General features: G+C 35.6%; 1 protein-coding gene and 1 pseudogene across 3 annotated transcripts; one reads left to right on the forward strand and one right to left on the reverse strand.

Moving 5' to 3' along the window:
• Positions 1–1069: 1069 nt before the first annotated feature.
• On the forward strand, positions 1070–5283 carry LOC149019252 (cullin-1-like). Of its 2 annotated transcripts, XM_089151009.1 has the most exons (7): positions 1070–1245; positions 1440–1863; positions 1974–2073; positions 4160–4345; positions 4493–4540; positions 4636–4818; positions 5009–5283. In XM_089151009.1, the coding sequence occupies exons 2-7, from the start codon at positions 1724–1726 to the stop codon at positions 5075–5077; spliced, it is 726 nt and encodes a 241-aa protein (XP_089007135.1). In that variant the 5' UTR covers positions 1070–1245; positions 1440–1723; the 3' UTR covers positions 5078–5283. The 2 variants fall into 2 exon arrangements, with proteins under 2 accessions (XP_089007135.1, XP_089007134.1); XM_089151008.1 differs by having other exon boundaries at positions 1070–1863.
• A 5929-nt stretch (positions 5284–11212) lies between these two features.
• Positions 11213–16982, reverse strand: LOC149019253 (short-chain dehydrogenase TIC 32, chloroplastic-like; annotated as a pseudogene). Its single transcript, XR_016173043.1, has 8 exons — positions 16679–16982; positions 16361–16596; positions 14577–14656; positions 14327–14486; positions 14171–14249; positions 13950–14034; positions 13803–13852; positions 11213–13324 (listed from the first exon to the last, which is right to left on the reverse strand). The product of XR_016173043.1 is annotated as a short-chain dehydrogenase TIC 32, chloroplastic-like (transcript).
• Positions 16983–18726: the final 1744 nt, after the last annotated feature.

Consider the following 18726-nt stretch of genomic DNA (forward strand, 5'->3'; position numbering starts at 1 on the left):
TTTCTTTAATTCAAAATAAATGAAGTTTAGTGAAGGTGGGAAATCAAATCGGATTTGGATTTTGCTCATTTCTTTAATTCAAAATAGATGAAGTTTTGTGAGGGTGGGAAACCAAATCGGATTTAGATTTTGCCAATTTCATTAATTCAAAATAAATAAAGTTTAGGATAAAATCGACATTTAATCTGGTTTTATAAATGGGGTAGAATCGTCTTTTGATTTCTTAATTTTAATGAAGCTTAACACCGTTATAAGGAAGGGGGCAACGTATTTCGGTAAAGGGTTTTTTATTAGTAATAAAATCAAACTACAGGGGGCAAGAGTAATTATCCAAAAAAATTAAGTAAAACATGCAAACCAATGGTAGTTAGTTACCTTACAATTATAGACATTTTATTTACAATATAAATTTAAATAATAAAAATTGCAAAAGAAATACAAAAACAACAAATAACATAAAAAAATAAGTAAAAGAAAATAAATAAATAAATAAATTGAAAAAGAGAAATAGAAACAGAAGATTTTTTTCTCAAATTTTCCTTAATCCGCACTTATAGAATAAATAAAAAGAAAGAAATCGAAGAGAATAAATAAGAATAAAAGAGGAGAGAGAAAAGAGGAGATATGAGAGAATAAATAGGGATTGAGGAGTTAATTTTCATTAGAAATGATATTTTGAATATTTAATAATTTTTTTTTCAAAAATTTCCCTTAACTCAAGTTTATAAAAGGAGAATATATAGAGAAAAAGATGTGAGAGAGAAGAGAGTGGAGAATTAATAGGAATTGATGAGTTATTTTCCATTAGAAATGGCATTTTGAATATTTAATAATAAATTATTTTCAAAAATTTCTCTTAACCCACGTTTATTGAAGCAGGATAACTAGGAAGAAAAGACGTGAGAGACAAGAGAGGGGAGAGTAAATAAGGATTGAGGATTTATTTTTTAAATAGAGATGACAATTTCAAAATTTAATGTTGAAAATTACCAATTTGACCAGTTTCAGAGTGTCCAGGAAGATGGGAAAGAGTGGAAACGAGCGTTGACTGACATTATCAATGGAAGAAGAATTGATAAAGATGGCAGAGTGATTCTAACTGTCGTAGCAGATGACATTCTTAACGAAAAGTCTCATTTTCTTGACTACCAAAATTTCACTAATTCACTTAGCGGAAGTCCTTTGAATACCATCTTATTGTTCTTACGACGGCGACTCTTCAACTTCCGTTTGATGCATCCACGGGTTTGTTATTGTTTGCTTTTCTGAAACAATTCTGGAAATTTAGAATGTAGAATTCTGTGCTAAGGCTTTTATTTACCCAAATCTGTTCGCTGCAATGTATGAATTTTATTTGTTGCAGGATGTTGATTTCTGTGCTAAGGGTTTTATTTACCCAAATCTGTTCGGAGTAATGCATGAATTTTATTTTGTTGCAGGATGTTCTTGTTTGAGGTTGTTAATCCTAGTGGGTGGGTCCCACTACAAGTGGTTGAAAGACAGTTATGTACGCTGGATTAACTTCTATTTAGTTGGAGTATGAGCAGGACTCTAATATTAAGTTCTCTAATCTAAGTAAAACCCTAACAAGATTTAGGGTTGAGGTAAAATATTATAAATAGATGATGGAATACAAATAGAATACTCTCCTCTGCTCTGCGAATTTTCCAACTAATCGCTGATTTGGAAGCGTGGAAATAAGCAAAGAGGCACCACCAGCAACATGGCGATGCTTGAGCAGAAAATTATCAAATTTGAGCATGGGTGGGAGATCATACAGAAGAGTATCAGGAAGCTTGAGAATGTTTTACAAGGATTTAATGAGAAAGCGATCAGCCCTGAGGATTACATGACTACTTACGGGTATGTACTCAATTCTCTTGCTGTAGCGAGCTATTAGTTTTGATAATTTATTTTTATCTGGTAGATGGAGCTGTTGTTTAATGGGCTTCTCATCACTTGACTGGAAACAGAGTTATCTACTCCATGTGCAGTCAGAGGCCCCCTCATGATTATTCCCGGAAGCTCTATGACGCCTACAGAGAGATCTTTGAAGAGTACATGCGTTTAAATGTGAGGAAATTGTGCATATTCTATGTAAAATTTTGCTTCACAGATTTACTGATTGCCATAAATTATAAATTGCTTTTAGGGTTGAACTTTCAGTTTGTACTTATTAATTGCATGAAGTTTTACATTGTGTGATTCTTTGTCAGCTTGTGTTATCTTTAATTTGATTGTGTGCATCAACCTTGTTCTCACCCCATTTAGTGTTTCTTCCTCGGAATTGTTTGCATGGATTGTCTTAGTTGTTCAAATTATCTATTGTTAACTACAATGGCAGCAGTTGCTTACTTCTACACAACAAGGTGATGTTGTCACTCCCTTTTTTGCTTTAAGGCTGTCTAGGCCAGGCCTTGAAAAATTTCCCACCACAATCCAGTGAAGATGAGCTTGCTGCAGTGCACTGCCTATAGGATAGGAAAGATCTATAAAAAGAATATGGTCAATATTATGTGACCTTCCATTTCCGCTAGGGACTTGGTTGTGATTCACAATTCACAGAACAATGAGAAGTTCTCTGAACTAACTATTGGAAACATTGAAGGTAGTCATGGAAGTACATCTGTTTTTCTTATCTTGACATGCTTCTCATTGGATTCAACAGTTATGGCCTGGGAGAGGAAACCTGTCATTTTGCAGATACTCTTTTACCCTGGAACTGTGGTAGTGTCATGGGTTGAGTGCAAGAGAGTTAGAGATGTGATAGCTGAGCCTATTTTACTGTCACAGCTCCTACTGGGTTTTGGAACAAACTTATGGAATTTGATGGAATTTTTACCATACCATTATTCTTACTTATCTTAGTTTTGGTGGTGGTGGTACTTATATATTTCTTCCTAGAACCCAGAGGTATCCAGTCCGGACCTCTTCCATCCCCTCTTAGGTCCATGTTTTGCCCTTGTTGATGTGGTGGAAGAATGTGGCTGCTGCAGGGTTCGTTGTCAATTCCTGTTAGGATTCTGGTGTTGCATCTTGAGTTTCACTGAGTAGATGTTCATCTTTTACAAAGCCTGTTACAAGAAGGTGGGGATTTGGATACGGAACTTGTCTAAAGTTTCTAGTGGACTTGAGGTGGAAAATTGCTGGGCGGGAACTTTGCAGGAACTATCTAGAATTCTTGGGGTACTCTTGGTATTTGGCTAGCTAGAATATGGAAGATAAACGAAATAGAAAAGAAAGCATTGGGAAAGGGGTGTCATTCTTCAAGACGACGAGTAGCTCTTTACGGCTACAGACAAAAGGCACTAGAGTCTATTTCCAAGTTTTGAACCCTCAACTTACAGGCTGCAATGGTGCAACTTAATTGTTGTGCCAAGGCTCTCCCACTAGATGATGTATATACATGGGGTTATCCAATTTTCACATTTAGCACTTATTGTCCAACAAGTGGGAAGAAGCAATCAAATTTTACAGACTGAGGCAGTTTATATTCTTGGGAGGTGAATGTTTCTTCCTTGTTTCACAAAGATTTATAGAGAAAGAAAATTTTGATTTAGACCTCAAGAAGGTTTCAGATTAATTTTATCCTACTTTTTATTTACCTCAATTCACATGCTGTTGAAGAGAGGAACCCATTTGGAAGGTACAATGGTGTTTTCACAAGTCACAACAATGCCAAGAAGCATGCCTCAATGTAGAATGTTGAGACCTTTTACCTGATATCAGGGCAGGAATTTCAGTTTGTATACCTGTTTCAGATGAAAGATGGCACTGGGCTGCAACAAGCAGTAAGTCTGGGGTTTCAGTTCTTTGTTATATATCACTCTATGAATTATTTGCTACATTCAATCGTTGGGATGAAGACAAACATGGGCATTATACACTTAACTTGGTAACGGTCGATGAACAAATTTTGGGTAGTGGAATTTCTGGTGATTTCAGATAACACTTGCAGAGGTAAATTCAGAAGGACCAGAAGAAAATTACCAATGATTCTTTTTTAACCATTGGGAAATTCAGTTCCTGTAACATCGTAGGGTATATTAGCTGGTGAGTGGTTAGTGGTTAGTGGTTGCACCAACCTTCAGGTTAGTGTGCTACATTTTTCTTCTAATAATTTTACTTTTTTTATGACTTCATGTTAATCTTTTCTCAGGTATTGCCTTCTTTTAGTGAGAAGCATGGTGAATTTATGTTGAGAGAGCTAGTGCAAAGATGGTCAAATCATAAGGTTATGGTCAAGTGTCTCAACCGTTTCTTTCAATACCTTGATCGACACTTTATTCCTCGGAGAGAACTTCCTAAACTTGATGAAGTTGGATTCAGTTGCTTCCATGACCTGGTATGAAAAAGAAAGAAGTCTTACTTACCCCATTGTTACATCTATTCAGGATAAGCAATATTAATGCAAAACTCTTTTTTTGGATTGAGATTATTTTCTGTTTGACCTCTGAGGAATTGGTTATTTCCGTGTTATCTCTGTTTTAAGGTCTATAAGGAGATAAATGTGAAAGTCAAAGATGCTGTCATTGCTATGGTATGCTGATTTTATGGCCTAAGCATGTTTATATTTTCTTCTTGCCAAATTTTTCTGAAGGTTGCTTAACCTTAACTTGTGTCATTGTGTTTCAGATTGGTCAAAAGCGTGAGGGAGAACAAATTGACCAAGCATTATTGAAGAACGTTTTAGATATCTTTGTCGACATTGGAATGGGGAAGATGGATTATTATGAGAATGACTTTGAAGCAGCCATGCTTGAAGACACTGCTGCTTATTACTCTCGGAAAGCTACAGATCTTGATAACATGATAAAGGTATATATCTTCTTCAAGTAACGAGAGACTTTTTTTGTTTTGGTACAAGGGACTTTTGATAGATTGGGGATGAGGATTTACATATACCGTCACTGAGAGTCAAATCACGACCTCTTCACTCAGAGGTGTTGGTAATCCTGTGATGGTATGAGAGACATTTTTTTTGATTATCTCTTTTTGTATTTTTCAGGCTGAGGAGTGCTTGAAACAGGAAAAAGAAAGGGTTTCTCATTACTTGCATTCTAGCCGCGAGTATTAATTTTTGAAAGTATGTGATCTAGAACTCGAGAAGTACAAGCGCAAGAAGCTGGCCCAGTAGTGAAGCCCATGCCTTGGGAATGGACGCTCCAACATTGACCCATGATTATGGGCCCATTGCTTCCTTTTTTTGTTTGCAAATTTTTTAGGGTTAAAGTCACATGTATGTTTTTTAACTGATGCTTTAATTTACCTATATCTTGTTGAAAAAAAATATCATTATTAATAATTTATTTATTTTTGTCAAATATATATATATGTGGGCCCCATAAAATATATGTAGGCGTATTTTTTAATATAATAAAATAATTCATAGGTGGGACCCTAATGGGTCTTACAAGGGCCCACATAATATGTGTGGCGAAAAAGCATTGGTGCTTTCCCAATCTGAAATTTTATTATTCGCCCCCCCCCCCCTATTGAATCCTGGTTCTCCCCTGTGTGTGAACCTCCTTTAACAATCTTGGATTGAGGCCTCTTGTTGAGAAACATTACTCTGCACTGATGATCAGATAGGTCTGCACTCCACTAATGTCAATAAATTTTTGCATTTTGGACACCCTCACCACATCATGATACGATGAACGCCTTATTTGCACAGATAAACATTACATACCCATTAGTCATCATTATTTGCCCCCCCCCCCCACTATTGAATCCTGGTTCTCCCCTGTGTGTGAACCTCCTTTAATAATCTTGGATTGAGGCCTCTTGTTGAGAAACATTACTCTGCCCTGATGATCAGGTAGGTCTGCACTCCACTAATGTCAAGAAATTTCTGCATTTTGGACACCCTCACCACATCATGATACGATGAACGCCTTATTTGCACAGATAAACATTACATACCCATCAGTCATCATCATTTTCTCCTTGTGACAGGATGAACAGTTCTCAGGAAGAAGACGACTTTGTTTTTTTTTTTTGAAATAGGGTTTTGGTTTTGTAATGGTTCGTTGTGAATCATGCAAACCGAACCGAGTTGTTTTCACTTAAAATCATTTTCTTACATATGGGTAAAATGTACGATCACGATTTAATCAAAGGTCCAATTTTTCATTTTGACCGTTCGCTGCTTGGAGCAGTGCCATGTAAGCACGGCTGCTAAGCAAAATCGAGAGTTTCTAGGGTTTGGTTTGTTCATAAAAGGTCTTCCATGGGTCATGGGTCATGAGCAGGGATTTTTATTTGCGGCAGTGGCTGCTGGCTGCGCCAAAGATGAGGATTTTGCCACATATACCTAAAGCAATCTAACGGTGTGGGATTAGGAAGGTGGGGTTTAAGTGTAAATATAGTTTTTTATTTTTACATTCAAGGGTTTTTAAAATTAACAAATTTACAAAATAAGCCCCTTAGCATACCCGAATCCTTCCCTCCTTTCGCCCTAGTCGGAGATTAGATGTCTCAAATACAACAGCGATTGAAATCATCCGGCAACTTTATCTTCCCTTTTGCAAGAAAATGCATAAGCATCATCTGTTCATCTTAGGAAACTAGAAACCCTACAACTCTGACACAAAATATTCCACAAATGACCAACCATTCTTCCGAGGGCAAAAAAAGCGGAAAAAAAATCAACACATAACGTAATTGAACCCATCAGCCATGTTTGTTGTAACAGGGTTCAAGCAAATCAGAAATGATTTCAAGGAAAATAATCCATCAATGTATGGAAAGCTTAAGTACATGAAACTTATGGAAGAGTTATTTACTGATGGCGGAGGAAGAAATTTTAATGGGATAATTACTGTTGCCCCCCTGTAGTTTGATTTTATTACTAATAAACCCTTCTTTCGAATTCCCCTCCCCCCTTATCGGTGTTAGTTGCCGTTAAGTTTGAATATGTAATGTCTAATTTGCCTTTCATTAAATTAAGAAATCAAAGACAATGCTACCCCATTTATAACCGTTATTGTCAATTTTACCCTAAACTTCATTTATTTTGATTAATGATGGGAAATCCAAATCCGATTTGGTTTCCCTCCTTCACAAAACTTCATCTATTTTAAATTAAAGACGGCAAAATCCAATCCATTTGGTTTCCCACCTTCACTAAACTTCATTTATTCTGAATTAAGGAAATGAACAAAATCCAAATCCAATTTGGTTTCCCACCCTCACTAAACTTCATTTATTTTGAAAAAATTTTAGGTGATATTCAATTTCCAATTTGAGTTGAATTCGATTTTCCTTTCTCTTCGGTTTCTATTTGAGTTTTATTCAATCATTCTTTCTTTATCTGGTGTTTTTTTTTTTTTAGAATAAAACGGATTATAGTTATTTTTTTTGTCCACAGTTAATTAAGGGTACTACTGTAACTTGACAAAAGGGTAAATAAATAAAGAGATAAGTATAAGGGTATTTTGGGGTTTTGAGAAAATATAAAGATGCCACATCATCAATTAACTAATGGAACTTAACGGTAGGGGGCAATAGTAATTATAGACAAAGTTGAAGGTTGTATTAGTAATTATGAAAAGTACATGGGATACAGTAGTAATAAAATCAAAGTACAGGGGGCCAATAGTAATTATCCCAATTTTAATTTATATATTCCTTAAAACATCTTCATAGTTGAAACCGGCTACCCAAAAAAAAAGAAAAAGGGAAACTGAATATAAGGGGAAAAGCAGAAATTTTGTAAGAAGAGTGAGTCACAATTTTGTAAGTAACCGTGTTCTTGAATTTCTTCCAGATCATAACCTTCCCTTCACTCCATCGAAGTACATTGACCATACCTTTAGTTGAAAGGGAATCATCGTCATCGTCATTGACTTGATCTTCTACCCAGTGAAGAGGATAGCTCCTCAAAAACACTCTTCTGTTGCTATAATTTTCACACCTAAAGCTTCTTGCCCTCTTCTTTCCTCTCTCTTGATTTTTGCCTCTTCATTCATGACTAAAGATTGGGAAATGATAAAAGAGCAAAAGAAATGTAAGGTTGTCGGATGATTTAAGTCGATGTCGGTATTCGAGTAAGGCTTCATTGAGAGTGTTATTGTTTGCTGCCGGAGAATGTCGATTTTTGAATAATTCAACCTAAGACATCTAGTCTCCAGCCAGAGCGAAACGAGAGAAGGGATTTGGGTATACGAAGGGTTTTATTTTGTAAATTTGTTAACTTTCAAAACCCTTGAATGTAAAAATAAAAAACTATATTTACAATTAAACCCTACATTTCTAGTCCCTCACCGTTAGATTGCTTTAGATATATGTGGCAAAATCCTCATCGTCAGCAGCCACCTGCCGCAAATAAAAATCCCATGAGCAGCGGTGCAGTGGGCATGAAAACTTCGATTATGGATCCCCTTCATGTCCACACAATAATGATGGGCTCACCCATAAGCATTAATAAAATTAGTCATAAGCATGACTTTTAATAGGATCCACACTATTGTATGGTTGAGAAGTATTAGAAGAGCACATTATTACCAACGGGGGTTGGTCCAAGTGGTAAGCATCTTGGTCCGCTTAAGCAAGGTTCCGGTATTGAAACCTTGTTGGATGCAAAAAATCTCTGTTGGGAGACTCACCCACCACCGCCAGGTGTGCGACCCGGGTCGAACATCGGATTAGTTAGGGCAAAACCTTGGAAACCGGGGTTGGCAACCAAAAAAAAAAAAAAAGAAGAGCACATTATTCTCCCTTTGACAGGAAGGTGGTAATTGGAGTTATATCGCCCAGGGATTGGTTTGGAACTGAACGCCCTGACATTTTATCTATTATGCTTATAATCCTTATGTTTAAATTATATATCAATTGTATTATTGTTTTCATCATTATGGGATTAAGTGATCACTCATTATTTATTGTAATCAAATTCACTTGTTATCCTCCTTTAAACTCAAACATGTCTAAGAAAAATAAAAAGGAAATTTTCAGTGCCACCTTGTGAGTTATCTTATAATATTATCCCATAATATTAATGTCACCCCTGAGTTATCTAATTTATCAATTAAACCTCTGATTAGTAGTATTAGTCTCAATTAATTTTTATGTATCTATTTCTAATATTACCTGTATTCCAAATAAAGAATATTACTCCTTGAGTTGGTTTTTCTTTTTCTTTTCTTTGAGAACAGAAACTACCAAATACATGTCTACGTAACCCATTTTAATTCTTGTGTTTTTTCATTTAAAAAAAAAAAATTCTTCTCTTCAAAAAGTAGAGGGGCATTCTTGTTTTATTAACATCAAAACATAATTTTCTAATTTTCTTTTTTTGGTAATCACATAACCTTTTATTTTGACACACTAAAATCTCAAAGTTTCTTTCATGTTTCACTCACTTTTTGTTATTGAAATGTTCTTCTCCTTGTATAATGGTATATAATTTTAGCATCTAAAACCAGTAGGAAAAGGTAAAAACGCATAAAAACAGAATGAATTGTTTCTTATCTAAAACAAGTAATGACACAAAAACCTTACCATACAACCCTTAAACAACTAATTGCACTATTATTTATTTTCCAAATTTAATCATTCATCAAGGTTTGTTTATTTTAGGAATTGATATAGTTAGAATATTCATGAACCATTTTTTGAATTCATATGCTATTTCAAGGAAATATCAAGCTAAGGAAATGGAAAAGGATAAACAAGATTTACTAATGAACAAGACAATCAGTTCCAGATGCATGTAGGGGAGGGATTTTAAGAGATAATACAGTGTGTTATTAATCTGGATTTCAATAATGGTTATTAAATATTGTACAATTACGTGTCAAAATCCGGCATGTAACCACCTTTGAGTCCTCTATAAATTCCAATTAGATCTATTTTTTGGTTCACCTTCAGTTTAGCTAGAATTCTAAAAGACAGAATGGCGAAGCACCATGTGACCTTCTGCATTCTTGCCTTGCTCATTTTCTTCTCAGGTTTGTTTCTTATTCCTTTCTCCAATGGGTATCTTTTCAAGCTCTAAGTTTCGTGGCTTTTTATTACAAAATATTTTAGTGATTGAATCCAATATGTGATATGATCCAGACCTTGTTTGTCATTTCAATGCAAGAATGAATTATAATATACTGAAGTTTAAGAAAATAAGTTTAAGAAATCAAAAGATTAATTGGGTGATTTTTTACTTATTGAATTTTTCACACACAAGATCCCTTCATTTTCTTCCTTTCCTATAATTTACCTCATAAGAGAAGAAATTCAAATGTGACTCTAAATCTTCTACTCATGAATTGTGTTCCCTACATATTTTTCCGTCAAATATTTAAAAGGAAGGTCTACTTCTGAGCACTGACAAGGTAAAGCATGATAACATCCCAACCTAAATATGTGGCGAAAGGGATATGACAAGAAAACAATCTTTTACCCCTTGTACATGTGTAGAGAATCCCAATGCTTCAAATGCCAATGGAGTTGATACATTAGTGGAAGGAAGCCCTTGCCCATCATTTAGACCTTCAGGGCTAACATCTTCTTGGGTAAGATAAAAGAGCTGTTATGTTAATTCGAATCCAATTAACCTACCAAAACTCCTCTACCACCATTTATTCAAAGGAGTCCCATCTAATCCTATTATATTTTAACGGATTTGGATATTATCCCAATAGGTTTTGGCTAGATTCAGTTAGATTGGATCATAATCAAATAGTTATTTTCTCAAGTAGATTCTTTTAAATATGTATAAATATAGATCAAATACAATTTTTTTGACTACATGTTGATATCTTTACCATTATATTTTCAGGGTTAGGTTTGAAATTTAAGAATTTAACAATTTTGGTATTTATTTTAGTAGAAAATCTAAAAAAATTCTTATATCTCTAGTAAAAAATTTATAAATAATCCAAATAAATAACTTAATCGGATTATTTTATTGGATGGATAATAATCGATCAAAAATGGTATTATTATATCCGCATTCTATTAGTAATCAAACTGATTTGGATATTTCTAAATAGATACAAATGTGAATTCGGAAGTGGATGTCAGTTATCCATTTACACCCATAGATGGAGTGTCAAGATATGATTATCCTCTATCCTAGAGGGCAAAGGATCCCAATTCTGTTAATTCATGTAATTATATGGCACAATCCTTGGGAGCAAATTGAAACTTATAACCTTTCCCTTTTGGGTTTCAATTGTGATGATTAATGCTCAATTAGATAAAATGGCTGAGATTTGAGGAACAATGGTGGTGTGAATAGAAGGATTTTCAACAAAGAAAAGAAACACTACACATTTAGGAAGAAGGTTTACTTATGATAGTCATATTTTCAGTGCATAAAAAGAGGATCTCTTGAATGTTTTAAATGTGTGGTGAAAGGATAGAATGAAGAAGGGGGTAGAAAATCCGAACTCCAAAAAAAGTGTGGGTAAAAGATCCAATCTCCAAAACAATGAAGGAAGTTCAAAAGAGATTTGTTATGGTTCTTAAGCTATCAACGTAGGTTGATCTTCATTTTGGTAAGATTTTCAAAGACAATTCACAATAGATTGCTAGAAGGGCAAAGCTCCATATGACTATTTACATTCTTGCCTTATTGATAATCTTCTCAGGTTTGTTTTTCACTTCATTCTTCCACTAGAGATCATGATATATTATTCTTTTCAATATGTGTATTTCTTTATCTTCAAAACCCTAATTTCTTATGCTTGTGAATTTTTGTAGTTGACAAGATGGTGCCTAAAGCAGAGGCACTTTGCTTTGAAAACCTGGGAGAATGCAATCGAAAATTTATTGGAGCTCAGTGCGAACAAAAGTGCTCGGAGAAGTACAAGAACAAGCACGGCCAGGGTTATTGTGAAAAGTCACCTACTCCTCCCTTACACGTATGCACTTGTGCTTATGTTTGTTGATCTATATGCCTATAAACAGGAAAATATAATCAGATTATCAAATTATCAATGAATAAATAATGGGGTTTGCACATCTTTGCCTTCTTGGTTTGGAAATCTAGTGTTAATCGTTGATTAGAGCATCACAGATCCTACAAGGTCATTGTTGTTTGTCAAGGATATTCAAAATTTTGAATTTGTTGGGGGACTCAAATCAAGTTCATATTTTAATTTTTTTTGGGTAGAGGTTCATATTTTAATTAGAATATTGAATTTCTAAGTTTTGGAAATTTGAATTTTGAATATCCTTGACATTATCGATAATAAAATTGCACGATTAAATATAATAATTGATTTTGTTAAACTTAATCAATGAAAGGAATAGTTTTAAATCCTTTACCTTAGTGATTTTCTGCAATGGATCTAGACATGGGATGTGCCTCTTTGCGTTCCATTTATCTTCTTTCAGCTTGTGGACTCTATAGGTTATTTCCACGCTTCCAAATCGGCGAACCACAATGATGGAGGTTCAAGATTAGCTTGGAGAATTCATAGAGCATGGGAGAGTATTCTAAATCATGTGTTTTTGTTTGGTTTTCCTATCCCTCTATTTATAATGTTTTCCCTCAACCCTAATTCCTTAATTAGGGTTTTCCTTAGACTCATCTTAGGGAGGGGATATTAAAGTCCTCTTTAGACTCAATTAAATAGAGGAGTAGTCATCTTAGACTACATAACCATCTTGCCGCCACCTATGGCTCAAATTGTAGTGGGACCCACCCACTAATATTAATAGATTCTAATATGGTCTTGCTACCTATCATAAAAGAGTTGTTTTATGCATCTCTTGCCAACAAGGTTCAAGTTATTGTTTAGGGTCGAAGCTCTTCAAATTCTAGAACTTGTGTGGATTGAAGTGCTAAATGTCCCATTAGGTAATCAATTCAACACCTAATTCAATGGCAAGGTTTGACGTTAAACTTAGCCTCATCCAAATTTCACCCATTTCCTGACAAAGCTCCATTTTGGTTTCATTTTAGAAATTGATATTAGTGTGTGAGGTTTGATGTACCGAAATATCCACACCTTTCTTGTAAGTAGAGTGGTCATTTCCTGAATCATGTGTGGGCATCGAAGCTAGGCTCTTTTTGCAAAATTATACACACAAATATCAACATCCAAATTTGAAGATTAATCAATGATATTTATGCAACACAAATTACAAAAAGGGGGGGGGGTTGGAGTAATGGTTCTTTTGGTTCCAAACCCTATTAGCAACTACTTGCGTTTGTGAATTTTGTTAAGTAAATCTTGACCGAAGTCCCATAATTTTTTACCCAAATCCTTGTCTAGAGCTTTAGAAGAAGGTTGCGTTTCATTACAGTCAACAAGGTATTTTCCAGTAACGCCTTCAAGTTGGGATGAAGAGCTACATAACACGTTGTTGATGCACCCTAGAAGATTGTGTCCAACTCCCAACTTTAGTGCCACAAATCAACTAAATATTTTTAAAGTTACTAAAGACCCGTTTGATAACCCATTAAGAGTTTCTGTTTCGATAGAAACAAGTTTGAATGTTTTTTGAAGTAGAAATATTTTTATAGGTGTTTGACGAAACTTGATTCTGGAAACAAAAACAATATAAGTAGTGTCTTAACAAAGTTCTTATGTTTAGAATACCAAATTCCATAGATTCCCATACCTAAATTGTTTCACCTAGCCCGCACCAATCTTTTGCTTTGAGAAATAGACGCAACAATTGCATCAAAATCATTTTTTGAATAAAAAACTTACGTAAATTTTAATTTATGTTTTAAAAATCACCTGAAACAAAAAACTTTATCATTTTTTTTTTAAAGCAAGAAATCCATAAACTTTCCAATGGGTTTTCAAATGGGTCCTTAAAAAGATCATGATAGAAACACTACATACCTGTTCTATGCTTTTCACAAATAGCTTCAATAAAACTGTTATGGGAATGGCTGCAAGAGAGCAAGATATGTTATAAGTACAATAAGCATGGAATTCAAAATTCTTCGTATGAAAAGAAGAACAATCTTAGCATATATGTTTAGTTACCTTTCATAAAATTTGAATATCGAGTTATATTGGTAGGAATAAGTCCTGGATGGAGAGAATTCTTAGTCACATTATCTCCTTCTTCCTAATTCACATTCTCGATCATTCAATTAATTAGTGAGCTAATTATAAGTTTAAGATGAAGACGAAAGACACGAAATCATGATATATATTAGTAAATTTTCAAATTTGATTGAATTGATCCTATGATGCCTTATTACCTGCAATTGCTTGGCTAACTCATTAGCATGTAGTATGTTCGCGAGCTTCGATATACCATAAGCATCAAAAGGAGTGTACCTGTGCTCATGCCTCATTCAACCAATGAATTAAGAAGCAAACTAGAGTTTTGTAGAAGACGAAAGATCATTACATACGTAGATGGGTCATTTATCTTGTCCAAACCAATTAGGTATGAAGCACTCTTTGGATATCTATGAGCTGAAGATGACACATTGATAATTCTTCCTTCAACCTTAGTTGATTTTGATGTAGCTTTAAGCTTGTCTAGCAAGAGTTTTGTTAGAAGGAAATGCCCTGAAAGTAAAGACAACAAACCACCCAGGTCACTAGATATATATCTCAACATGCATGCATGCAATCCATATATGTGTATCTCTTACATACCGAGGTGATTGGTAGCAAACTGCAACACTACTCCATCTACAGAGAGTTGAAAAGGGCAACCCATTATTGCTGCATTATTACTGTCAAATTAAGAAAATTAATGAGAACAGAAGCGAAACTTCAGCTTGGTTCGCGGGAGAGATGGAGTTCTTTCATAATTCCCCAGCTGATCTAGTAGCGATCCTCCAGGCAGAGTCATGTAGAGGCTTTAATGTCTCATATAATTGCTTCTTAGTAGTTTTAATTCATGGGCTTCCATACTATTACAAAGCTCCTTCTGAAGATGTAATCAAGATGCGAGTAAAAAAAATAAAAATAAATTGAAAAAAGAAATCAAAGAAATTCATCACTTAATAACTTTTTTTCCAGGAGTGAATCCGGATCAGCGACCCCGACAGGAGCACTTTGAAAAAAACGTCACTAAACGTCACGATTTTAAAACGTCAATTAACGTTTTTTTACCATTTACTAATTTGGTTTCTTGCATTCGTTTCAGCTTCTTCTCCTCCATCTCTCCTCTCTTCATCTCTTCGTTGAAAGCCAAACCAGCAATGAAAATCTCTTTTTTTCTTCTTCTTCTATCCGGTTTTTGTTACTTCTATATATTTTCTGCGTGAACCATCATTAATAATAGTATATTTAATCCTTTATATTTGCATAATTTAATTCTACTTGTACAGGGTTAGAAAATCAATTTTAAGTTTTGTCTTACCCTGGCGCCTTATCAAAGCTTTTATTTCTGCAAAGAAATTCATTATATTGAAACATAGAGACCTTACCTTCCCAAATGAGCAATAGGGTGATTTTCAGTCAATAGAGAAAGGGTCAGCTGAGCATCAGGCCAGGGAAATGGTACAGCAGAAGAGAGAGTGGTTGTTTCCTAGTTCCTCACTGCTGCTTAGATTCTCAACCATGAAACAGAGAAGAAGTAGATGGAGATGAAAGCATGACTCTGTCATTGCTAGTTTGGTTTTCATGCATGAAGAGAGAAGGAGATGGAGATCAAAAGATAGATTTTTCACTACTGCTTTGGTTCTTAGCCATGAAAAGAGAGGATAAATGGTTTGATTTTCAGCCGAAGAAGGAGATGGAGATGGAAACTGGAAGATGGGTTTTTCGCTGGTGCTTCAAGGGAGATAAGAAGTAGTAGATGGAGACAAAAATATGGGTTCCTTCACTGCTGGGTTTGGTTTTCAGCCATAGAGAGATGAAGAGAGAAGGAGAGACGGAGAAGATGAACAAAAAGTTTGCATTTTAATGGGAAACTAAATTAGTAAACGGTAAAAAGAAGTTTTAAAATAAGAAAAACAAGTGAAGTTTTAAAATCATTAAGGAACGGAACAGAAAACGGAACGTTAAAACATAATTTATTATTTTTTTTAGAGACACGTGTTAAGCAGGGAGGTGTCTGTGGAGCACAGAGTGCTCCTTGTCGGGGTCGCTGATCCGGATTCCCAGGAGTTCCCAGGAGTCGGGGTTCTTTGTGTGTCCACAAGGGCCTGGTTTGAATATCTTCTGCTTTAGGGATTTCAAAATAAATTGATATTCAATAAAAGAAAAATATAAGGGATAATTATTGATGCCTTTTTGTATTATAGCAAAAGTATATATATATATTAAATCTTGTATTTTATAAAATTAGTATTGGCCTCCTTACTTAAAAAGTATTGAATAAGTAATTGAAAAGAAATGCAGGGACAAGATTGTAATTTAGTTGCATTATAGGAAGGCAACTGTAATTGTTCTAAAATAAAAATATTTGATGTGTGGTGGTTTTTGCTTACACGAGTATATCCAAGCGTCGATGTGAGGAATTGAAGGAGCGAGCAAAGGAAGTTACAGACTTGATAGACGCCAAGTCCATTTCCATGACTTCCAACTTCGAGTTTGGTTGCTCTTTGAGAAGAACTTCCTTAACCTTCAAACCACTCTAGCTCTAAATTTCGTGCTGGAATAATAACTTTGGCACCCCTCAGAGCCAAGACTCTTGCTGTCTCTTTCCCAATTCCACTGGTTGCTCCTGCCACCAAAAATGAAAACTAGTTGCAGGAGATTAGCGAAACAAAACAGTAAAGAAACAGAGAGAGAGAGAGAGCGAGCACCTGTAACAATTGCAGTGAGGCCGGTTGCATCAATTCCATCAGTGACCTGCTCGGCAGTGGATGAGAAGCCAAACCCTGAAGCTGTTGGTGCTTTGGAAAACCAGTCCCAGAGACCCATCGATGCTCTATCCTAGATTTCCCTTTTCAGATAATAAATATTCTAATGTTTTTCGAGGAAGGAGCAAAGGTAGACGACACAGGACCCAGAGCCACTACCTTGTTGTCGTTGAAAAGTGAAAAGCAAAGAGCTTTCTTTTTTCACTTCAGATAAGCTCGCTTATGGATGTGGCCAAGCAATCAGGGCGGACCCACTAGGGGGCTGGGTGGCCCCCGGATTTTAATTTTTTTTTATTTGTTTAGTTTTTTTATTTTTTATATTATTTTTTTTAAATGTTTTCAGCTTTTTTGTCATCTCACATGTGAAATATCATTATTTGGCCCCATTTGAAAATAATTTTAAAAATAAATTAATGGGTATAAATATCATCCCTATATAAAAAATAAATCCTCAATCTCTATTTATTCTCCCTTCTCTTTTCTCTCACATTTTTTCTTTCTTTCTTTTTTTTTTTTGGAGAAAGGTAGCTTTATATTAAAATTTTAAAAAATAAAGGGTTTACAGACGATAGAATTTTTTCCCATTAGCATCATTCCTAATAAGACAGGAAAGAGCTTCAGGGAGATAAAGGGGGAGATAAAGGGGGTGAAGGTGGAATTCTTGGGTGGATTGCGAGAATCCAGCCAGGAAGTCTGCACAAGAGTTCACTTCACGCACAATATATTCAAAAGAACATGCAACGAAATCCCCGTCGCTCATGAATTTGTTGCACAAGATCTACTACATACCTGGACCCGATAAATCTTCGTATCATCTTAATAGGCTCGTCGGATCGTATTTGGACTCGTTGGCCCCAAATTGCAAGCTTCGGTAGGCCAATAGCATTGCTTTAGCTCGCTGGGATGTTAAGGCTTGGCATACCACCGGCTATGGCAAATATTGGTTTGCCGATTGTCCGTCCAAGTGTCCCATGCCTCCACGGCTACCAATTTGAGAACCATCGCTTACGCAATCCACCGTCTCGTGGCCGTATCCAACGAGACATCTTCTCATGTCAAAACGATCGAGCTTGGATCGCCACGTTGAAAATTCCCTTGTTCTCGCATTATTTGGCACCTTGTCCGATGTTGTGAGCGGTGTCGTGTTTCCATAACAATTTGGCTAGTATCGTGTAAGACTTCGCCGATTAGGAGAGTTAATTCTTAGTTTCTTTCGCGCTCCCGTCCGACATACAAAGCTAAAGCACCGTATTTGATTCATTAGAGTCTTACCGTGAAGTGATTTGCCACCCATGCAAGCACCTCCTTCCATGATCCGGTGGTAGGATATGTCTAAATCCGTTGAGCTTTAGTATCGAAGACCAAATCTCATTGGAAAATCCACATTGGAAAAAAGATGATTATGATCTTCGTTGCGTGAGTGCATAAGACACATGTACTATCAATCACACCTCCCCACTTCATGAGTTTATCCTTTGTTTGTAACCTTTCTTTAGCAGCAACCCAACTGATGAAAGAGAACGTTTTGGCATCTATTACCCCATATGACCTTATACCATGTCCGCCGCGTCGTTGCGAACATGTTCCCATGCTGATTTGGCGAGATCGCCGATGAGGTTGGAACCCATACTAGTAAATCATGAGGAATCACCAAGTCGTTTGGTTGAACTAATGTCTCCCCATCTTTGTTGAATCGTATAATCTGCTGATGGATTTATCCAAACATTATTTTCTGCAATCAAGGTCTTCACAGTATCACTGTGGGATCGGCCAAGAGCTGGTGCAATTAATATACCCGGCTTCCAAAGAGGACCATGCACAAGCCAAGGATCAAACCATAAATTGGTTTTCTCACCATTTTTAATGAGATTCTTAACACAACCGATTACCTCCATTCTAATTTTGAGGATGGCTTGAAAAGTACCTGAGCAACCACTTGGCCTTTGAATTGCCCAAATTGAGAGGTTGTTTAACCATCTACATTTGACTTT

The sequence above is a fragment of the Hakea prostrata genome, chromosome 4, assembly GCF_041222555.1.
Source record: "Hakea prostrata isolate BN-2017 chromosome 4, UWA_Hpros_2, whole genome shotgun sequence".
NCBI lineage: Eukaryota > Viridiplantae > Streptophyta > Magnoliopsida > Proteales > Proteaceae > Hakea > Hakea prostrata.